The sequence below is a fragment of the Carcharodon carcharias genome, chromosome 1 (genome assembly GCF_017639515.1).
Source record: "Carcharodon carcharias isolate sCarCar2 chromosome 1, sCarCar2.pri, whole genome shotgun sequence".
In the NCBI taxonomy this organism is placed as follows: domain Eukaryota; kingdom Metazoa; phylum Chordata; class Chondrichthyes; order Lamniformes; family Lamnidae; genus Carcharodon; species Carcharodon carcharias.
In genome coordinates, this window is record NC_054467.1 from 152436744 (window position 1) to 152456918 (window position 20175).

Genomic DNA, 20175 nt, shown 5'->3' on the forward strand with positions numbered 1-20175 from the left:
TTTCTTTCCTGCCTTTTTTTTTTGTGTTTCTTCCTCCCTGTCACTTCTCCCAAAGTCATTGGCTGGGAATCTCCTCTGAATTACCATCTGGTTAAGGGCAGATTTATTGGAGTTAACAAAATAAGTTATTGTTTCAAATTCACCAAAAAATATATGATCTTCCTCCCCAAAAATGCCAGTTCCCTTTAAAACTTGCCAGCAGCTCACACAGCCACAGTGAAGTGGTGTTAAAGCATTATGACTAACTCCTACAGCTCATTATTTTCCATTTCCACTCAAAATATTGTCTAAGTAATTAATGCCACTACATTCAAGACAATAAGAGTCAATGCAAGGTATGTCTGAAGCAGATACCACACTGAAGAAGCCATTTTGTGTACTGCAATTGAAGGTTGGTGTTTCTTTGCTTGCATAGTGATTCTTTTAGCACTCTTGTTATGAAGAAGAAGAGGATGAATACACGGAAGAGAGTAGAGTTCAGCTTCATAAAAGGTATCTCTTCCTTACACAGCTTCACTTAGCAAGGACTACGGATCAAGAAAGTGTTATTTAGGCGGGTGCATAACAAGGAGAGGAACTGTAGAGCCAGCAGACAGCTACCTGAGCAAAGAGAGCGCAATGATAGCCCAGACGGCTTCTACCGCCAATCTTTCTGTTAGCTAACTTATTTCTGTCACGAATACAGATGGAAAACAGAGAATCCCGGATAAACACCCCAGCTCAGAAACAGAAGGCTGAGCTACAATGCCAGGTTATTCCCTAGGCAGAAATTTGAAAATCTGCCCCGATATTGTAACCACCCATATGGAATATTTCACACTTATCAGCATTAAATTCAATTTACAATTTGTCTAGTTGTATTACTGTTCCTTAATTGAATCATCTGTCTGCCTCTACTCCGCTTCCTATTTTAGTATTGTCATCAAGTTTGTAACAAATGATATCGGAGAGGGGCAGGCCAACAGCACCCATTACACCACCATTTTTCTACTCTGCACTACCTTCAACTTGCATGTGCAAGATTAACTGTTCTATTAACACTTTATTAATATTCATAATACCAAGACATTCCAGCAGATCACTTTAAAACCTATTAAAACTAGAATTATAAAGTTTGCTTCATAAAGGTGAAAGTCGCTCTTTGCTTCCCTGCCGATTCTAATGCTGAATTTATATGGCAGCTTAGGTGTAGAATTGAACTGCTTGGCCGGGACACAAGTGTAATATAAATGCACCCTTATTTTTGTATATAATGCAAAAAGTGCAGTGCGACTGTCCTGTTTCAGAATTTGAAATACCTGAATGAAACAGATGAAAATGAATCGGTCTGACGTGGATTGCTCCAAACTTATGTGAACTCCCTTCCATTACTCTGTGCACCAGCAAAGCAGAGACTCCACCAGGTGCATGAGAGGGATGTGATCTCATCTCTCATTGTCTTTTTACGTGAAACCGATTTTAAAGGCAGACTTCACGGTTACTTTACCATCGATTGCACTACAGCTGTGAATCTATCATCAGGCTGCAGCTGATTTACTCGTGTAAGTGAGGCGGGGTGAATTCGGAGTAACATTTCCGACCTCCCAATGTCAAATATAAAGGCGACCGTGAATAAGAGGGCGTCTATGAAATCGGTCAGCTGCTTTTTTTCTGTTGCAAAGAAAATAAAGAACACACAACGTTTGGGACTTGTTCATGAATATGGCGAATAGGTTGCAGAAACCACATAAAACTACAAGATTCTGTTTAATTCTGATCCGAACTGAATATGACTTCGCACTGCTATTGGGCATCTATGTTTCCTCTCTGAGAACCATTATGTATAATTTCGGACTTTAAACATCCCTGAACTCATTCAGATGAAAGACATGGGAAAAGATGTTGGATGCAAACTGATTATAAAGAAATTAGACTCAGATTTTAAATTAACAGAATGCATAAGCTTTTGCGCGCAGTACGTTTGACATTTTGACGATGTTGCTTTGGATAAGCTATCAACATTTAAGAGTTAGTGTGAGTTGGTGTGTTTCCGTTTGCTAGCCTCGCCTATGCCAAATAAAACCACGATTTATTCTAAGTCCATGGATTCGAAAGAGGTCCTGGTGATTAAAAGCGAGGTTCAACCAAATTTTGAGACTATGATAGATGCCTAGTAAGATAAGGAGATTGTGAATTCATACCTTTAGTTATTCACATTCTTGTTAAACAATCAAGCAAGGTTTATAAACACGTTGTATGGGGGAAGGGAAACAGATCTCACTTCTTTCCAAAAATGAGCTGTCTGAAATTAACACATTTACAACCGTTCCCTGTGTCACGCGCTCTCCACTTCGTTTGTTTCCTGACTCCTTTTGAAATGTTTCAATGGACGATCCGCCCAACGTTGACACTTTGGGACAGATCCCATAACGCCTGACTTCATATTTTCGATCTTAATTATACATCAAACAAGCCTAAACGCCCATGTTCTGCCCGTACTGGTATGTTTTTGTGCAAATCTGAAACTTTTATTACCCAAACACAATTTTTTTCATGCAAATCACTTGGAAAGAACATAATAAATGAAATAAAAATAAGAATATCCAAGCTGTTTTTCTGAATGGATAAATGAAGAATAATTGCTTGTGAAAAGTCACCCCAGTGGCATTTTGTTGTCTCTTCGATCATTGTCCTTTTCCACTATTATTGAAGACTTTTTTGAAGTTTAAAGGACAGCAGACCGAGCGGTTCTTTTCAATTTTTGTTATTCAAGGACTGTTGCCTGGTAACAAATACTCAACAAATCACAAGTGTATTTTACGTTAATCAGGAATATTCCAGTGTATCAGTGGGAACGTTTTTTTTAATAGCCCGATACAAATTAATGATGCCCATCCATCTGTCCGGCCTTAGCAATGTAGTCAAACAAGACAGATCTAGTAACATGAGACAGTTTAATTAAACTGCACGTGTTAATGCAACTAGTTTCAAGCACCGGAGCCATACATACGAACGAATGTTATAACATTTTTTGAGAATACAGTTGTGGTTTTTCTTCGTATCGTGGTCATATTTAACAAAGCTTTAGTTCAAGTTCTTTTAGAAGCTGTGACTTTGAGTGGCTATTGTAAAGTCAACAGACGAGCCTTGGTGTCAGCTACAATGGCTTTAACTGAGTCTAACAATCTGTACGTTTACCGTGGTAATGGATCACGGTCCCAACTTGTAGAATGGGCTGGCACCAAACTGACATTGCACCCAAAAGCACTTATTTTTTGTTGTTTTACTTTTTGGTGAACATTCCCATATTTAGTGGAACAAAAGAAATTTAGAGCGTTAGTGTCAGTTGCATGCGAACTCAATTTAAATCGAGGAAAGGGGCAAATTTATCATAATTCCGGTTTAAATATTTCAGCTTCATCAATTGATTATTCGGTGGAATTATAACAAAGCAGAGCAAACATAGCATTTTTTTTGGAGAAAAATTAATTAAAATTAAAATTTTATCAATATAACGTATTTAACCCCGAATTGTAACACGCATTATTTTGCAATAACATGTTTATATGTTATTAAACTTTCCTTCAGCCATTTTTCAAGACGGTTTGAATTGTTTTCCTGGTATTTGACAGGTTATTTGGAATTAATAAGAAAATCAAAGGAAAAAACCCCCAAAACAGACAGCAGACCCTGTCAAAGCAGCACACTATTGTTCTCTGTTGCTCTTTAGAAACTGGAATCACAAAAGAGCAATTTTGTTACATTCGCATTTTTTACACCGACTTAAGCAACACAGACAAAGCACTTTGTCACCCGAGTAGAATAAACGGATTCAAAGGATTTCCCCTAAATAGACTAATTTTATACTTGAATTATGAAAGTAATGTTCAGGTAACAGTCGGCGCTCTGTACCCAGCCGCTTAATACCTCTTAAATCCTTACACGTGTCTCGGCTAGTCGAAGCAATTTGACCTCATTATAGGCTCATAACCACTCTCATTCCCAGGATTACTTCATGAACAATGAAATTTTATTGGTCATAATTATCGAAAATAATATTGTAACGAGGGCCATGCGATGCGGGCGCGCGCCTTGCATCATTCCGCCTGGCTTAGGCATTCTTTCATTTTATTTCACTGGAATCATTGGCCTTTTTCTACCTCCCTGCTTCTGTAATATCGTTCACTCGCTTTATTAGTACAATTACAAAGCTGCTTGGTGATGTGATTGAGGCTGCCTGACCTCCATTCAGCTAACTCGCTGAAGAACTTTTCTGGTTCAACTTTTATTACAGAGACGTCTGGGCTTCTGAGTGACCGTTCAATTTCATATGCTCCCCTCCTGGCTGTCGATTCCTCTTGGAGGAAACCAGGTGATCTGAGGGGAAAATAAATAAGAACACATTTAATATTCTTATCACAATTGAGTGGGAAATATGGTTGGCATTCGACTACCCGAAATGGGATTGGTGTGGAATATAGTGGTGTATGTTTAAGGAGACATGTCTGCACCGATCTAGCACTGGTTCTAACTACATCAAAGCTCAGATCTACCCCTGATACTTTTATTAAGTATTTTATGGTCTTGCCTTGATGTTGACTGCAGTGAATGAAATTGACACGGGAACAAACCGACCCTGCTGTTGACTCTATTTGCGGAAATGTTGAACAATACTTTGGGGCGTTCAAACTGGCGAAAAAGCACATGGACCTTGTCTCAGGAAGGTGGGAGGTTTGAAAGATACATTGACTAGATCAGGTTTGCGTGACAGGGTTGACATGGGGAAATAATAGCAAGTGGTGGTTGTGCTAAATTATTGGCATTGAACATTTAACGCAATAACGGGCGCTACCTTAAGACTAGTCGTCGAACAGAGAAACAGTTTTCTGGGTTCCGATTGATCTTCACTTTATCGTAATTTATTCTCGTAGGTGACATGCACTTTAGGTTTGCTATTAGTGAGAATAGTGTACGTAGCCGTGTACTTGAAGCCCTGTAGTTGCACGTCTTCGGGGCTGGGATACATAGTGTGAAACGATTATAGAGCAGTGAACTGTAGCTCTGTTGTTAGATAACACGAAATTAGCACAATTGATTGAAATCTTATTGACGTTGTCCAAGAACCTTATTTGAACGATTATGATTTTCAGATTATTTGCCTGCATTTCGGTCAGTCGCGGAATTTCTTGTTGGAGGTCCTTTCATGAAAGCCGTGTAAAGCTCCAAGTTGACCCGCTAGGACCCTGGCGCAGAGCAAAATCGCTAATTATTGTCACAAGATGTCGGATTAACGCATTGCTAGGATAGTTAGCTGCCTGTTAACATGCACTAATCTGGTACCCAATAAACACTTATTAATTGAATGATAATCGCAAACAAATAGCGCAATCATCATTCACTCTGTTAATTCATAAAAAGTGAATTGCCAAACATAAACGAACTTAGTCCACGGTGCGTGCTGTTTGTGTTACAATGATTGAAAGAACCGCAGTTATTACCTTTAATGGTAACAAGATAATTGAATATATTTGTATTAAAGTAAGTGTTGAAATCACTGGGTAGGTCCAAAAGTGACAGTTTCTATTGAGTATGTGCTGTCAATCCAAAAGCTGAAGTTCTTCACTGTGCTGAAATGTATGTTAAGTAGTACTGTGTGTCTGTCTGCCAACTGAAAAGTACCGTTTAACAGACCTTCTGATTTGCCAATAGAAAGGCAACGGGGTAACTCTACAACACATCTTGCTGGTTTGTCAATGTTTATTAATGATGAAAAGAGTCTCACAATCCTATCTCGGATATTCTAGTTTCTGGGCGGCTGGGTATCTCAGTATGCATTAAAGTGTGACTGGTAAACCGAGGTCCGGTTCATCTCTTACCAATATGTGTCGTTTAATAGTCAGTCATTCAAGGGACACACGTTCAAAATGACGATTTGCTTAAAGCTCGATGAATTTCTGTACTTTACATAATGCTTGCCGAGCAGGAATTACCACTTAAAAAGGGGATTTCAATCGTCACGGCCATGTCTCCATTAAGAGGCCTGTTTTTCGATATGATACATCTGAATAGTATAATTATGTACGTCTATTATCTGCATCAGTTTCTAAGACCAGTTCTGTAACTATTGATCATTTATTTGGTTGTAGTGGGCACATTGCTTGTAATAATCCTGTCAGGGATTAATACATTGTTTGTGTTTATGTCGGCGTACACTTAAAATCAATGTCCTTGATTTCTTTTTTATTCAAAGCTGTTCAAACCTGTAAGTAGTTCACGTTCAGCTCCATCCATTATAAATAAGACAGGCGGGTAATAAACCGCACTAAAATCGGGATCAAGTCACTGGACACACGACCCTTCAGAGATTGTCACGAGATTTCAAATAATTTTCAATTGACTCACTGGGGAAGGGGATAGTTTATTCCAGTCACACTTCCTAAATCGTTGTGAACGTGTGTTTCTATGGGTATTTGAATATAACGTAGTCCAAAAATCTATTTGGGTGCAAATAACTCAGACAATGGTTGAATTTCAAATGCTTAGTTCTTGATCCATATGATATCATCGAGGAACTGAACTGTCAGATATTGTGATTTAATTGCAGCTAGGAGTTTATTCTATTTTCAGCGCACATTTGCCAAGCGGACAAAACTATCGTGGTTAACGAAAAAAAATCAATATAGTAACAAAACTTAAACTGATATAATTTTGAAAACTAATGAAACGAAGAGAATTGATGTATTAACTTTGCAAAAATAAAAATAAAATTACAGGTAGAATCCGGAGATACAATGGTATTGTGTTTACGTTGGACTGTAGCCATCTGCACATCTGAAAAACGCTGCCAAAGATTCAGAATAAACTATTCCCTTTTCCAGTTAGTCAATTGAAAGTGATTTTAAATCTCATGACAATGGTGCTGTTATCGGCAGCTGGTTAACTTGTGCTGTGGACATCTTAAATCAGCTGTGGGACTTTCCCTTTACACACAGCAAAATTACAAAACAGTCACTTAAAAAGTTTTTTGTTTCTTGTTTTGTCAGACTTTGATAGTGTGTCTCAAGGGGTTGCCTGACAAATGGGGAAATGTTGATCTCCGGCTCTCTTTATAATCACGTGTTAATAGTTCACTGGCAACATTTAAAAAAAAGCCTTGGAACGGGACGCACACGTGGGTGATGTTCAGACCAACCATCGCCAGAGACCCTTTTGTTTAGCCTCCAGACATAAGTACCTTCTGACTCTGCCTGCCGCAGTGTACACTGAACCCAGCAACCAGCAAAGCCAGTCAGAGCCAAGGAGAATACACAAAATGTCTCGATCGTTTTACGTTGATTCCTTGATCATCAAAGATTCTGCAGTGAGACCTACTCCTGTCTTGAACGATCACGGCCAAGACTTTCTGATTCCCATTAGCGTCCATTCTCCAACCATGATGTCGGTTTCTGGTCCCGTCTGCCCGTCCAGAAAGACGGGTACTTTCTGTGTCTGTCCCCTCTGTGTCACGTCCCATCTCCACTCATCCCGGAGTGGAATCCCATTGCTGAAAGGCCAGTTCCCAAACGGAGATCCCCCGTACTGTCAACGAATCAACCAGCAGTCAAACCCTGGGCTCGGTCATCCACCTGTTTGCACACCCACTTACAGCGTAACAGACCCTAGGAGATACCACTGTCTCACCGTGGGTACGTACATCTGTTTAAAACCGTGAACGCGGCAGATACCTGAGCACAAGTTGTGGGCTTAGCCAGTTTTGTGTGTTAAGAGAGGGATCATGGGAGTCAAAAACTCTGCTATTTGCAAATGTAACCATAAGGAATACTTTGATATTGTTTTGAAGAGAGTTTCCTGTTCTGACGGTGGGCAGCAGGTACCACGTTTGGAAAAAAGGTGAGCGGTTAGTAAAGGACTTCAGGATTTATATTAAGAAAGTATCTATCTGAAAGATATAAGCAAGGTGAAAATTTAGGTGCGAATTTTATTAAAAAATGGAGCAAAACAGAACACAGACGTAGCAGTTATTTATAAAAAAAGTTTCATAATAGTTTGTAACATTTATTTTCAGGGGTCGGAGATAGCGGGATAAGTTATCTTTTGTTATTGGCGGGTTAGTATTTTATTTTTGCCTTCTGCCTTTCCATATTGTTTTAATGTTGTATTATGGACACAGGTCCTGAAAATAGCGGTCACTTACAGAACGGTAAACGGATGCGAACGGCCTTCACCAGCACGCAACTCTTGGAGCTTGAGAGGGAGTTCGCCTCCAACATGTACCTGTCGAGGCTTCGCCGGATTGAAATTGCAACCTATCTGAATCTGTCCGAGAAGCAAGTGAAGATCTGGTTTCAGAACCGACGCGTCAAACACAAGAAGGAGGGCAAGGGGACCCCGCGGAATGCGCACAACGCCTGCAAATGTAGCAGCCAAGGGCACTGCCTGCGCTCCGAGGACGAGGAGTCCCTCTCCCCAATATCATCTGGCAAAGAAGACAAAGATATGTCACCCGCATAGTCACCATGGAATGATCTGCAATGTTTAAAAGTTTACAGACATTTTCAATTCTGTATTCCTTCAACGCACTTATTTTACTGTTTGCTTAAGAAAGTCCCTAGGTGCAGTGTTGTGATTGCAATCGGTTGTCTTTGCCTGCTCACTCTTCTGGTATGAATGGATTCATTGTAGAATGTTTCTAAGATGGAACACGCAGCAGTTTCATTCACATCCCGGGTTTCAATACTTGGGTTAAAATATGAAGCTAACATCATTTTGTATGAATCGTTCGAGCTTTTTTTTTCTCTCCATACGCAATGGTGATGCAATAGTCACGCACCTTTTAAAAAGCAGTTCTCGAGTGTTCTATATAAATAATGTATTTTCAAACTCTGTTAACTTCTGTAAAAAAAAAAGACACCTGTGTAAATGCACCAGACCCTTAAAAACAATTGTAGGTTGAATGGGAAAAATGTAAATAGATAGCTCATTGATACATTGTTGTAAAATGTCACGGTTGAAGTTCACTTGTTGTGAATAGTTTTATATGACATTTATATTTATATTTATTTAAAATAAAATGTTGGGATGTTTGAAGGAAACTGTTCATTTTGTTAGCTAGACATAATTTGGCAGAGATATAGATTCATAGAAAGAAGTATAACACCCCCGAGACAATTTTCATCACTTTGCACTTCCTTGGTTCATTTTCCTGCATTTTGATCATCACGGAAACTAATGGATTCCAGAAATACAATTCATAGATTGTCCCAATGAACGCAGCCATGCGTCTGCGAAGCTCTGTCATCTAACAAAGTTGCGCTATAAACAAAAAAAAGCGAATTAAGAGAAGTACTCGATAAAGTTAAATAATCGATGTTCTGTGATCCATACTGATGGACTTTCCCAGCGGAAGGAAGAGTGTGTGCGTCGGGGGTAACATTAACCTACCCACCGGAAAATAACTTCGTCCTTGTTTTAAGAGTTAACAGACCAGGTTGCTTAACCACAGTTCATGATTTGAGTGAGGGTGAGAGATAGAATTACACAATTCCATCAGTGATTGGTAATAGATAAAAATACCACAAAGAACGTATCCAAGTGCAAAACTGCAGGTGCCTATCAGATGGCACATGTTGTATGTGACCCCAAATATGTTGATGAAGGTAGCGGGGACACGATATTGTTTTATTTAACTTGCGTAAAACATATAAAGATTTGTTCAGTTGACCCACCCCTCAAAAATATCTGATTTATTACTGGCCGCAATAAATGATGGATGGACTATGTCCTCGCTCGTCTGAAATTCGAAATGGTCGCTGACCTTCATTCTCACTTGTAACTTCACACCTGTGACAACAAACACTCCCGACCATTTTATTCCTTCTGGTCGTTTTAAGTAGGTGCCACACGGACCCCGCTCTCCAGACGAGCTGCCGTAAGACAGAATGAGGGCAATGTTTCCAATGAACACGAGCTAAGATATTAGGGGAGGGTTCTAATGATCCAAGAAATGTCTGTTTGTTTTTATAAGTGGAATGACAACATCTTCTAGAGGTTAGCTACAAATCCCAATCAATGTATTTTGTTCTACTAAAAGAACACCATCAAATGATACAAGACATTTAGAATAGGAAACCAATGATTTCTAGAAATATAAGCTCATTTGGGAACAAGCCTATCGAGAAACAATTTGCATTATAATTTCAAGAAAGGACGGTTTTTCCCCCCTCAATCTTGGTTCCAGTGAAAAGCGATGTTTACAAGTAGATCAGAAAAAATGCTGCATCTTTGTAGTGGGTCGATTTCAAAAAGATCACAAGGACACACGGAATAGGATGATAAAACAAAACCGAGCTTCCAGAAGTTTCGCAGTACGAGGCGGTGATACTTAAATATATAAAACCTCGGTTGCTGGCTCAAGTCAACCATCTTTTAAATGCATATCGAAACAGCTCCTATGACGTGTACTTCGACTTTTTGTCGTTGTTGGGGACCAGGCACGGCTGTCAGCCTCCCGTTTGAATTTTGATTGTAAACTTAAGCTGAGAATAGGCTATCCGTTTCTTGAATTTTGCCAGCGCCCAAACAACAGGCAGTCCTTCGGGCACTCGGTAGAATTGTCAGGGCAATAAGAGAAGATAAATTGGAACTTTATTCAGTCGGTAGTAGAGGAAAAATAGCCACAGATTAATGAACTATTGACAATTTCCATCTGTTGAAAAGCCGAAGTTGGCAATGCCCGGGACTGAGCGTGGGGAGCCCGGCTGGGCTAGCTGTGGCGAAGGGCGCATTGTGTGTCTTTTCTATGGAAGCGACAATGATGGATAGGAAAGCATTGAGGAACCCAGAGGAGTGATTCAGCAACTCGTAAACCAGTGTCACTGTTAGACATGGCCCGAGGTGCTTTTATGATGCCTTATTAGCCCTATCTATACAATATCGGTCAAAGATATATGACTTTCACGTCCTTTTAATTGACTTTAAACCAAATACAGTTGGGTGCACAATTAGCATGTGTCTTTTCAGTGAAATGGGTGATGTTCATTGGCAAAAAACTAAAAGTAATCATTTTGAGCCATTCAGTCCATAAACGTAGTAAATGTTCTGGCACAATGGAAACAATGAGAGTTACTGTTATGTTGGAAATAAAAGACACCTAAAATTGACACTCTTCATCCACCACACCCCTCTTTTTTGAAAATTAGCGAATCATTTCTAGCAGAAATCACTTTAACATTACCGTTGTTTTCTAAACATCACCTCATATTTCAGATAGATTTGTGAAAAGTCATTTGGATTTTTAAAAAAAAAAGCAATAACAGCTTTTTTGAATTTTAGTGTTTGCAATGTTACTGAGCAGCTTAGTTTTTTTAACCTACATGTGCGACGAGCTTGCCAATTGGATATTGAAGTCATAGAGATCACAGCTTTGATCTTGCAGTATTGTTAAGTGGATATTTTTACGCAGTTTAAGGCTAAAACGAGCCTACATTATGCAGTCATCACACGTTTGGTGTAAAGAACATCAGTAACATTGACAACTTCATCCAAACGGCACCGTTTATTTTAAGTGCCAATGCATTAAAAGGTTTATATATCACCCCCTCCCTCCCCTCTCTCTCTCGGAACCTCTGCAGAAGCAGAAAAAAGACTATGTTCGCCAAGGGAACGCTTTGACAGGTACTCTGCTGCCAAAGACTTGCATTGCATTGAGTGGGACCCCCGACGGATGCAAACCCAGAGCCTTTGAACGGGAAGCTGAAGGGCTCCAATGTCGGCTTAGTGAACGATTTAGTCACTGTTTCATTAAGCACTATTTGAACCTTACAACATGTGGTAATTTCTAGGGGCAAGTTAACCGCCGTGTAAAAGGAGGATTATGTGGTAAGGACACAAGAAAATTAGCGAACGGTTAATTTAACTCGTTTCTGGCAGAATTTTCGATACATTCCTAATTGACTGGGGAAGCAGGTGAAGTTGAAGCCCAGGCGCATTCAGCCTCGCATTTAGGGTGGGAATAAATGAGTCCCATTTAACTGGCTGTTGACAATCTATCATTGCAGAAAGACACAGAATAACTATTAGTTTAATTTTTCATTAATTAAATTAGACCCTGTCTCGCAGGTGGAGAGATCAAAGTCGCCCCACCAACAAGTATAACCAAAAAACACAGACCTCCACCCCCCCCCCCCCTCCCCTCCCCCTTTACTGGGTTGTGGGCCACGGTTTTAAGATTTCAGACCAGCTGCTGGGACTATACTGGTCTTTGTAGACAACAAATGTAAACCCAAGAGAATGAGGAAAACTGTCAAAACAAGGCACAGAGGAGAAATTCGGCGCTGATTAGCGTCAATCAAGCAGCGCCCAGCAGCCAAGGCGGCAAATAATTAATAGCAATTATTTCTACCTTTTCTCTCCTTCTGTGGCTTGTAATATCGATAATAATAAGTTTTATAAAAGTTTGCGTGATACACCTGACAAACGTGCTGGCTTTACTGGCTGCTCTTTGGATTGTTATTGCCACAGTTTTTCTTTTCTCTTTGTGTTTTATAGAGGCTGCGTTAGAAAGAAACAAAATTGATACTAATCCCGCAAAGCAGGCCATTGACTCCTTTCAATTTCACTTCTCCAAGCTACTAAAAGGTGGAAATGACAATAATGTAATTATTTAAGTGCAGCTTGAGCAAGCAGCGCCTCTTATAATCTGGCCAAGCATACCGTTCATTTCTTTGCACAAAGCGCAAAACGCACCGCGTCTATCCATCTCACCGCCCGCTTTTGACGTTTTCTTGTTAAACAATATTGGGATTTTAAAAGTTTCTCAAACTTATAGTGCAGGATTGAAAAGGCAGCTTGCCATAAATCAGGCTCTTTGGTTAATAAGGCGCCCGAACACACAATAGAGCCCGAACTTAGTACCTGTGTCTGGTAGACGAGGTGAAAGATGCAAATGACAGAATATTCGCAAGGAAAAAATACTCGAATCCTCCAAATGGCTCTTTTGTGAGTTTCTTTAGAAATCAAGCAATTCTGCATGACAAAGAACAATTAATAAGCCGTCTTTTCACGAGCTAGCAGCTGGTACCCCGCCGGGAAAGTAGGGGAAAATCAGAGATGAATGCGCGCAAAAGTTTTATTTTGCGCACCGACATCTACTGTTTGGAACTGCGGCCACCTGAACAATGTTGATGAAAAAAGGACACTTGTGAAGGATCAGGAGCTTTTAATAAGCATAAAACATCTCGAATCACTTACCCCGGAGATTTAGAAAGGCCTTTGGTTGGAGGTGCTGAAGTTGGAGATGGTTGGACACGTGGCGGATCAGTTCTCTTTTTGGAGACTGAATTACGCGGCAAGCGCCCGGCTAGCACTGTGTGCTTCTTCACTCTTTGTCATTCCTTTCAAACTATCTTTTTTAAAAAAAAGTGTCAAGCAGGTTGAAGAATGTCATCTTTGTTCCATTAGCGTGTGCCTCATACTGGTAATATAGCTAATTTTTAAAAAAAAGTTACTTCTTGTGTCCGGGTGTTTGTATTTGAAAGAAGCCGGACCTGGAGTCCTAAGGGGCCCAGCCAACAGAGCTGCTTAATGTGATTTATACTTCTTTTGTAAGAATTGAAGCTCTCCCCTCCCTAACTTTAACGCCTGCTGCATGCACCGAGCAACCTAAGTACATCTTAGTTCATGTGATAGCAAATGGTAGATAGCGTTTGAGAGAGTTTGTTACATATTCACATGGTTTTGCGGTGAATTATTTTTGAGACCTGTAAGGGAAATGAATAATGGTAATTTGCACTTACTTCCTGCTTTGACCGATTTTAAAATACTTTCGTTCAAGAGATAGATTTGAAAGAGCATCCCGAACCACATAATATATATTTTTTAAATTAATCGGCGTTAAACGCAAACATTTTTCAGAGGATTACGGAAATAATTGGGTAAAATTTGAGTCCGTTCGTGCAAATAAATTGAAACGGTTGGGATATAGTAGAGTGAAGTGCGAGTGATTTCGGTGCAGCCGTGTTTTATTTGTTAGAACACAGAAAAGACAAGGACGAAGGGTCCCGTACAGTTACAGTGACACTGTTACTACTTCGAATCACTGAATGATGCTGTGCGGGATAATTTGTGGCGACATTTACAGAGATGCGCATTGGTCTTTCTTTGAGACCCTTAGATTTGGAACATATAAATGGCGCATTTATCTGATTTTTGTGGAAGATATTAATAAATGACAGCTCTATATACATATAGCCACTTAGCGGCACCATAGTCCTATAAATATGGGGTGGGGGCGGAATCCTATTGGGCTTTATTTGCTGATTAACCTCTTATCAGGTTATGTCTTTAAACAGCTATAAATTACATTCCAGAAGGATGACGAGACGATTCCGGATTGCATAATGCAGTCATATGTACCACACCCTTTCATAAGCTTTAAACGGCCCTCACCGGGTGTACACGCATTTTTCCCAACCAGCGTAGGGACTGCCCTGAGAACAGGGCAGTAACATACTCTTTCCACCGTGCGTTCTACTCTCTACCACTGGCTGCCATTGCAATGTATTCAGGAACAGGCCACGGTAATACATACCTAATATAAATGGTATTGGAGTCTTCGTATACATAATTTAACAACTTAAGGCCATTTATTGCCGAAAGCCAGACTGTACCCGGGAGATTTTTGAATTCGTGTTGCATTCGAAAGCTGAGGTCAGACTCAATACTGTGTGAGTGACACAGGATATATCCCACTGTTGTTACCCTTGTAGCTGTGACTCCGGTTTAGACCTGTAGGAGTGTATCCTCGAGGATTCTTACATATTTCGTGAATCACAGTCGTGATTTTTGAAAGCGTGGTTTAAAAGTATAGTCAGGTTGGAGTAATTCAGAATGTGTTTGAACAAGAGATTGAGAAAACGTGCGAGAGTGCACGCTATTGCGAAAACCTAGTGGAGTACCTTGTGGAATCTTTGTATTTATAATGTTTAGTATCAAACAAATGCCCGTTCGTGAATGTGTCTTATGTAACATGCATGAGTTTGAATGGTCATGAGTTGGCTACGAGTGCAGGTCGTTTTAATGTGTCTGACATTGTTACTGACAGCGAAATATGACTTTTTGTGTTATTGCGCACTCGCGATTATGTTCTCGATACACATGTTACGCACATAAAGATAAACATAAGTCTGGCGCAGAGTGAGAGCAAGGATAAAAGTCAAGGAACGATCTCGGTAGGTACTACTAGGAGCACAAGAAGTATCACAAATTGCAACGCGGTCAAAGGAGAGCAGAAATTGCCAGAACCCAGAGGGAAATGACGGGGAAAGAACGCGGGGCATGTTAACACCCAATGAGTTCAGCATTTAAATGGAATTTCCTCCTTTAAGTCATCTACTCGTAAGTAAATGCCAGTCGACAATGTTTTGCGCAATGAAAAGCTATCTTAGATGTACACCAGGGCAAAAATTGCACAACGAATCAGTTGAGCGATCTGATTGAGACTCCATTCTGACAGGATGTGTGTGACTCTCTGCAGGGGACACTTTCCAATCACCTGTGTTTTACTAGTGCAGTATAATTAGAGTCCAGTGGGAAGTCAGTTTCGCTTTTCAAATTCTTAACGCTAACAGAGGATTGGCGATCATAACTAATGATAACACAGACTTTTTCATTGGTATTGGCCTCAGTTACCTCCGTATATCGAGTGACCTCGGCCTAATTGTGTAACTACAGCCTACAATAGGTTGCACTATAGACCGTTGCTATTTTCGGATCTATTAGGGACAGGGGAAAGAGGCAAACTGAACTCTATTTTTCTCACAGTCTGTCCGCAAGCAGAGGTGTTTGAATTTTGAAACTGGCTGTGGCATGTTTCCCGAAACCCTCTGTTTGTGAAGTCAGTGTTAAAATGACTCGCAGCAAACTCATTTAGGGCTAAATCAGAAACGGAGCATGGTCATCGCAATTACATACACTCAAGAAGATAGGAAAGAGTTTTACGACTAGGAATACTTTGGAACAAAAAAGAGAGGGATATTTATTCACGTGCATGTTGGAGTCCAAAATGTTAGAGTCCAGTGAGGGTTCCTTCACATAGGAGTTAAGTTTCATGTGGATTCAGCTAGCTGAAAGCAGGAGTTGTCGAATTCCTTCAAAGTTGGTGATGATGCAGCAGGATGGGTTTGGTACACACAGACTTGGCCCACTCTCGAGGTGATAGCAGGAATCTTCCAGAGAACCAGGCTTCGAGGAGGTTTAGACTTGAGGCAGGCTTTGCTGTCAGCCTGGAGTCCTGCTTTGGTGTTGACAGGCTAGGTGTTAAGGGCAGACTGCTCTGGGAGTCCAGGAATGTAACAAAACGTTCCAAGGGCCAAAGGAGCTTAGGTCATGTGGTGTTGCCCATTGGAGTTAGTTTTGGGTTACAAGCAGTTTTTATATCTTTGGTCAAAACCCATTGTTCACCTTAGGAAATAGATGGTGGCTATTAGTGCCTCTGCAGGTATAATGAGATTTGATGGCTCTATCTCTTTGTTATAAGCCCAAACTGTGGAGATAAACTGTCTGCTGCTCCCTTGTTTCATTGATTGTAATGGGTCCAAATAATGATAGATGTGAGATTCCACATGGATGAGAGTTGAACTTAGTTCTGTAATTACAGTCGGAAGTTCCCAGAACTACAGCCAACTTGCAAATCGTGTGATTTGTAGCTGAATTTTTTTTTAATTCATTCATGGAATGTGGGCTTTGCTGGCTGGGCCAGCCTTTATTTCCCATACCTAGTTGTCCTTGAGAAGGTGGTGGTGAGCTACCTTCTTAAACCGCTGCAGTCCATGTGGTGTTGGTACACCCACAGTGCTGTTAGGAAGGGAGTTCCAGGATTTTGAGCCAGCGACATTGAAGGAACGGTGATATATTTCCAATGCAGGATGGTGAGTGACTTGGTGGGGAACTTGCAGGTGGTGGTGTTCCCATTATCTGCTGCCCTGGTCCTTCTAGTGGTTGTGGCTTTGGAAGGTGCTGTTGAAGGAGCTTTGGTGAATTCCTGCTGCGCATCTTGTAGATGGTACACACTGCTGCTACTGTATGTTGGTGGTGGAGGGAGTGAATGTTTGTGGATGTGGTGCCAATCAAGCAGACTGCTTTGTCCTGGATGGTGTCAAGCTTCATGAGTGTTGTGAGAGCTGCATTCATCCAGACAAGTGGGGAGTATTCCATCACACTCCTGACTTGTACCTTGTAGATGGTGGACAGGCTTTGGGGAGTCAGGAGATGAGTTACTCATTGCACAATTCCTAGCCTCTGAGCTGCTCTTGTAGCCACAGCCCAGCAAAATACATTTTTAAATAAGCAGAAAGTAATATTTGATTAACACAGTTCATGATCTCTTTCATCAATTATGGACCTGATATTTGGCTACTCCTGAAATAGTTGATTAAATGTTTACAATACCCATCTTGCTGAAATACAGCATGATCAGAGTTATGGCCCAAAGCACGTTAGCAGAATCAACAAGATATATATATCAGTTTAAGTCTGAAAAAAACAGTTTATGAAATTAGTACACATGTTTAACACAGCGTTATTTCATTCCTCTATACAATGGTGGGTGACTTTAAACCATTTATTTTTACATGTCTATGTATACATTCAAAATGGAGGAGTACCAAAATGAAGTAACCATTTGTATTTCAATATTGCAAATATAATCTCTGAACATTAGTTTCCATTTAAACTCAAAATGTACATCTAACATTTTCATTAACCATAAATGATGTGTTGTTAGAAATAAACCATTTAGATGCTTGTTCTGCCTTTCAATGAGACCATGGCTAATCTATAGCCTAACCTTTGAATCATATCCCTTCATTTCTTTTGGTAACAAAAATCTATCAATCTTGGATGTAAAATTAACAATTAACCCAATGACAATTGTTCCTTGCTACATAGAGTTTCAAATTTCTACCACCATTTGTATATATGAGCATTTCCTAAGTTCACTCCTGAAAGGCCTGACTCCTATTTTTGTACTATGGGCAATCTAGGATTTGGGACAATCAGGAGAAATAGTTTCTCTCTATCCATACTATCAGTTCCCCTTAATACATTGAAAACCTCAATCAAATCATGCCTTAATGTTCAAGATTCCTGGGAATACAACCCTAGTTTGTAACCTCTCCTCATAATTTAACCCTTGGAGACCAGGTGCCATTCAAATAAATAAATGCATCCTTCAAGAACATTATATTCTTCCTAAGGTGTAGCACCTAGAACTGAACATAATACTCCAGATGTAGCCTAGTCCTCTAGATGTAAAATCTGAATAGATAGGTAGAGAGGGAGAGAGTTTTTTTCTACATGTTTATATCATTTTAATAATTTTTATACCAAGAGTGCAAGGGGTTAGAAGTAATGCTGCAACCATCCAAAGCTCTTGTTAGACCACACTTGATGCATCATGTTTGGTTCTGAGTATTACACCATATCAAGAAAACATTGGCATGGAGGGAGTGTAGATGGATTGGAATGATACCTGAACTCCAAGGGTTAAATTATATTTTTTGTTATCTTTGTCCATGGACCTGCTAAGTCTCTGTGGACCTTCAATATTTCTAGATTTTCACCATTCAGAAAGTACTCTGATTTATCTTTCTTAGGTTTGTAGTAGGTTACCTCAGATATGCCAATAATGAAATCTATTTGCTATCATTTTGCCTATTCACTTAGTCTATTAAGATCTCTTTGTAATTTTATGCTTCCATGTACACTACTTACAATGTTTCCTATCTTTGTCATCAGCAAACTTGGATATGTGGTTGTCTATCTTGTTAATAAATACTAATCAGTGTATTTCACAGTGAATACTTGAGTCCTCAAGACATATTCCTGTGGGATGCCACTAGTCACATGCTGGCAACTGGAGTATCTGCCCATTATCTTTACTCTTTATCTTCTTTCACTTCACCAATCTTGTAATCAGGTCAATAATTTACCCTCAATTCACAATCACAGAATCACACAGTGCAGAAGAGGCCCTTTGGCCCATCGAGTCTGCACCGATACATGACTTACCTACCTAAACCCATTTACCAGCATAGCCTTGGCCCATAGCCTTGAATGTCATGACATGCCAAGTGTTCATCCAAGTACTTTTTAAAGGATGTGAGGCAACCCACCTCCACCACCCTCCCAGGCAACGCATTCCAGACCATCACTGTCCTCTGGGTAAAGAAGTTTTTCCTCACATCCCCCCTAATCCTCCTGCCCCTCACCTTGAACTTGTGTCCCCTCATGACTGACCCTTTAACTAAGAGGAACAGCTGCTCCCTATTCATCCTGTCCATGCCCCTCATAATCTTGTACACCTCGATCAGGACGCTCTTCAGCCTTCTCTGCTCCAACGAAAACAACCCAAGTCTATCCAACCTCTCTTCATAACTTAAATGTTTCACCCCAAGCAACATCCTGGTGAATCCCCTCTGCACCCCCTCCAGTGCAATCACATCCTTCCTATAATGTGGTGACCAGAACTGCGCACAGTCCTCTAGCTGTGGCCTCACCAAGGTTCTATACAACTCCAACATGACCTCCCTACTTTTGTAATCTATGCCTCGATTGATAAAGGCAAGCATCCCAAATGCCTTTTTCACCATTCCACTAACATGCCCCTCTGCCTTCAGAGATCTATGGACACACATGCCAAGGTCCCTTTGTTCCTCGGAACTTCCTAATGTCATGCTGTTCATTGAATACTTCCTTGTCAAATTACTTCTTTCAAAGTGTATCACCTCACACTTTTCAGGGTTAAATTCCATCTGCCACTTATCTGCCCATTTGACCATCCCATCTATATCTTCCTGTAGCCCAAGACATTCAAACTCACTGCTAACCACCTGGCAACTCTTCGTGTCATCCGCAAATTTACTAATCCTTACTAACTCACATAGTCATCTATGTCGTTTATTTAAATGATGAATAATAGGGGACCCAGCACAGATCCCTGTGGTATGCCACTGGACACTGGCTTCCAGTCGCTAAAGCAGCCTTCTGTCATCATCCTCTGTCTCTTACAACAAAGCCAATTTTGAATCCACCTTATCAAATTACCTTTATCCCATGTGCATTTCCCTTCTTTATAAGACCTTGTTGAAGACTTTGCTGAAATCCATATAAACGACATCAACTGCACTACCCTCATCTACA

The 20175-nt window shown here is 40.3% G+C and overlaps 1 protein-coding gene across 1 annotated transcript; it reads left to right on the forward strand.

Moving 5' to 3' along the window:
* Nucleotides 1-7291: 7291 nt before the first annotated feature.
* Nucleotides 7292-8490, forward strand: gsx2 (GS homeobox 2). The gene is made up of 2 exons (XM_041200710.1): nucleotides 7292-7664; nucleotides 8150-8490. Exons 1-2 carry the CDS (start codon nucleotides 7292-7294, stop codon nucleotides 8488-8490), a joined length of 714 nt encoding a protein of 237 aa, XP_041056644.1.
* The last annotated feature ends 11685 nt before the right edge of the window (nucleotides 8491-20175 follow it).

Excerpts from the sequence above, each read along its gene's own strand:
- gsx2 (XM_041200710.1), top strand. The coding sequence starts at position 7,292 with ATGTCTCGATCGTTTTACGTTGATTCCTTGATCATCAAAGATTCTGCA. Across the intron at positions 7,665-8,149 it reads ATACCACTGTCTCACCGTGG|GTCCTGAAAATAGCGGTCAC; the intron begins GTACGTACATCT and ends TTATGGACACAG.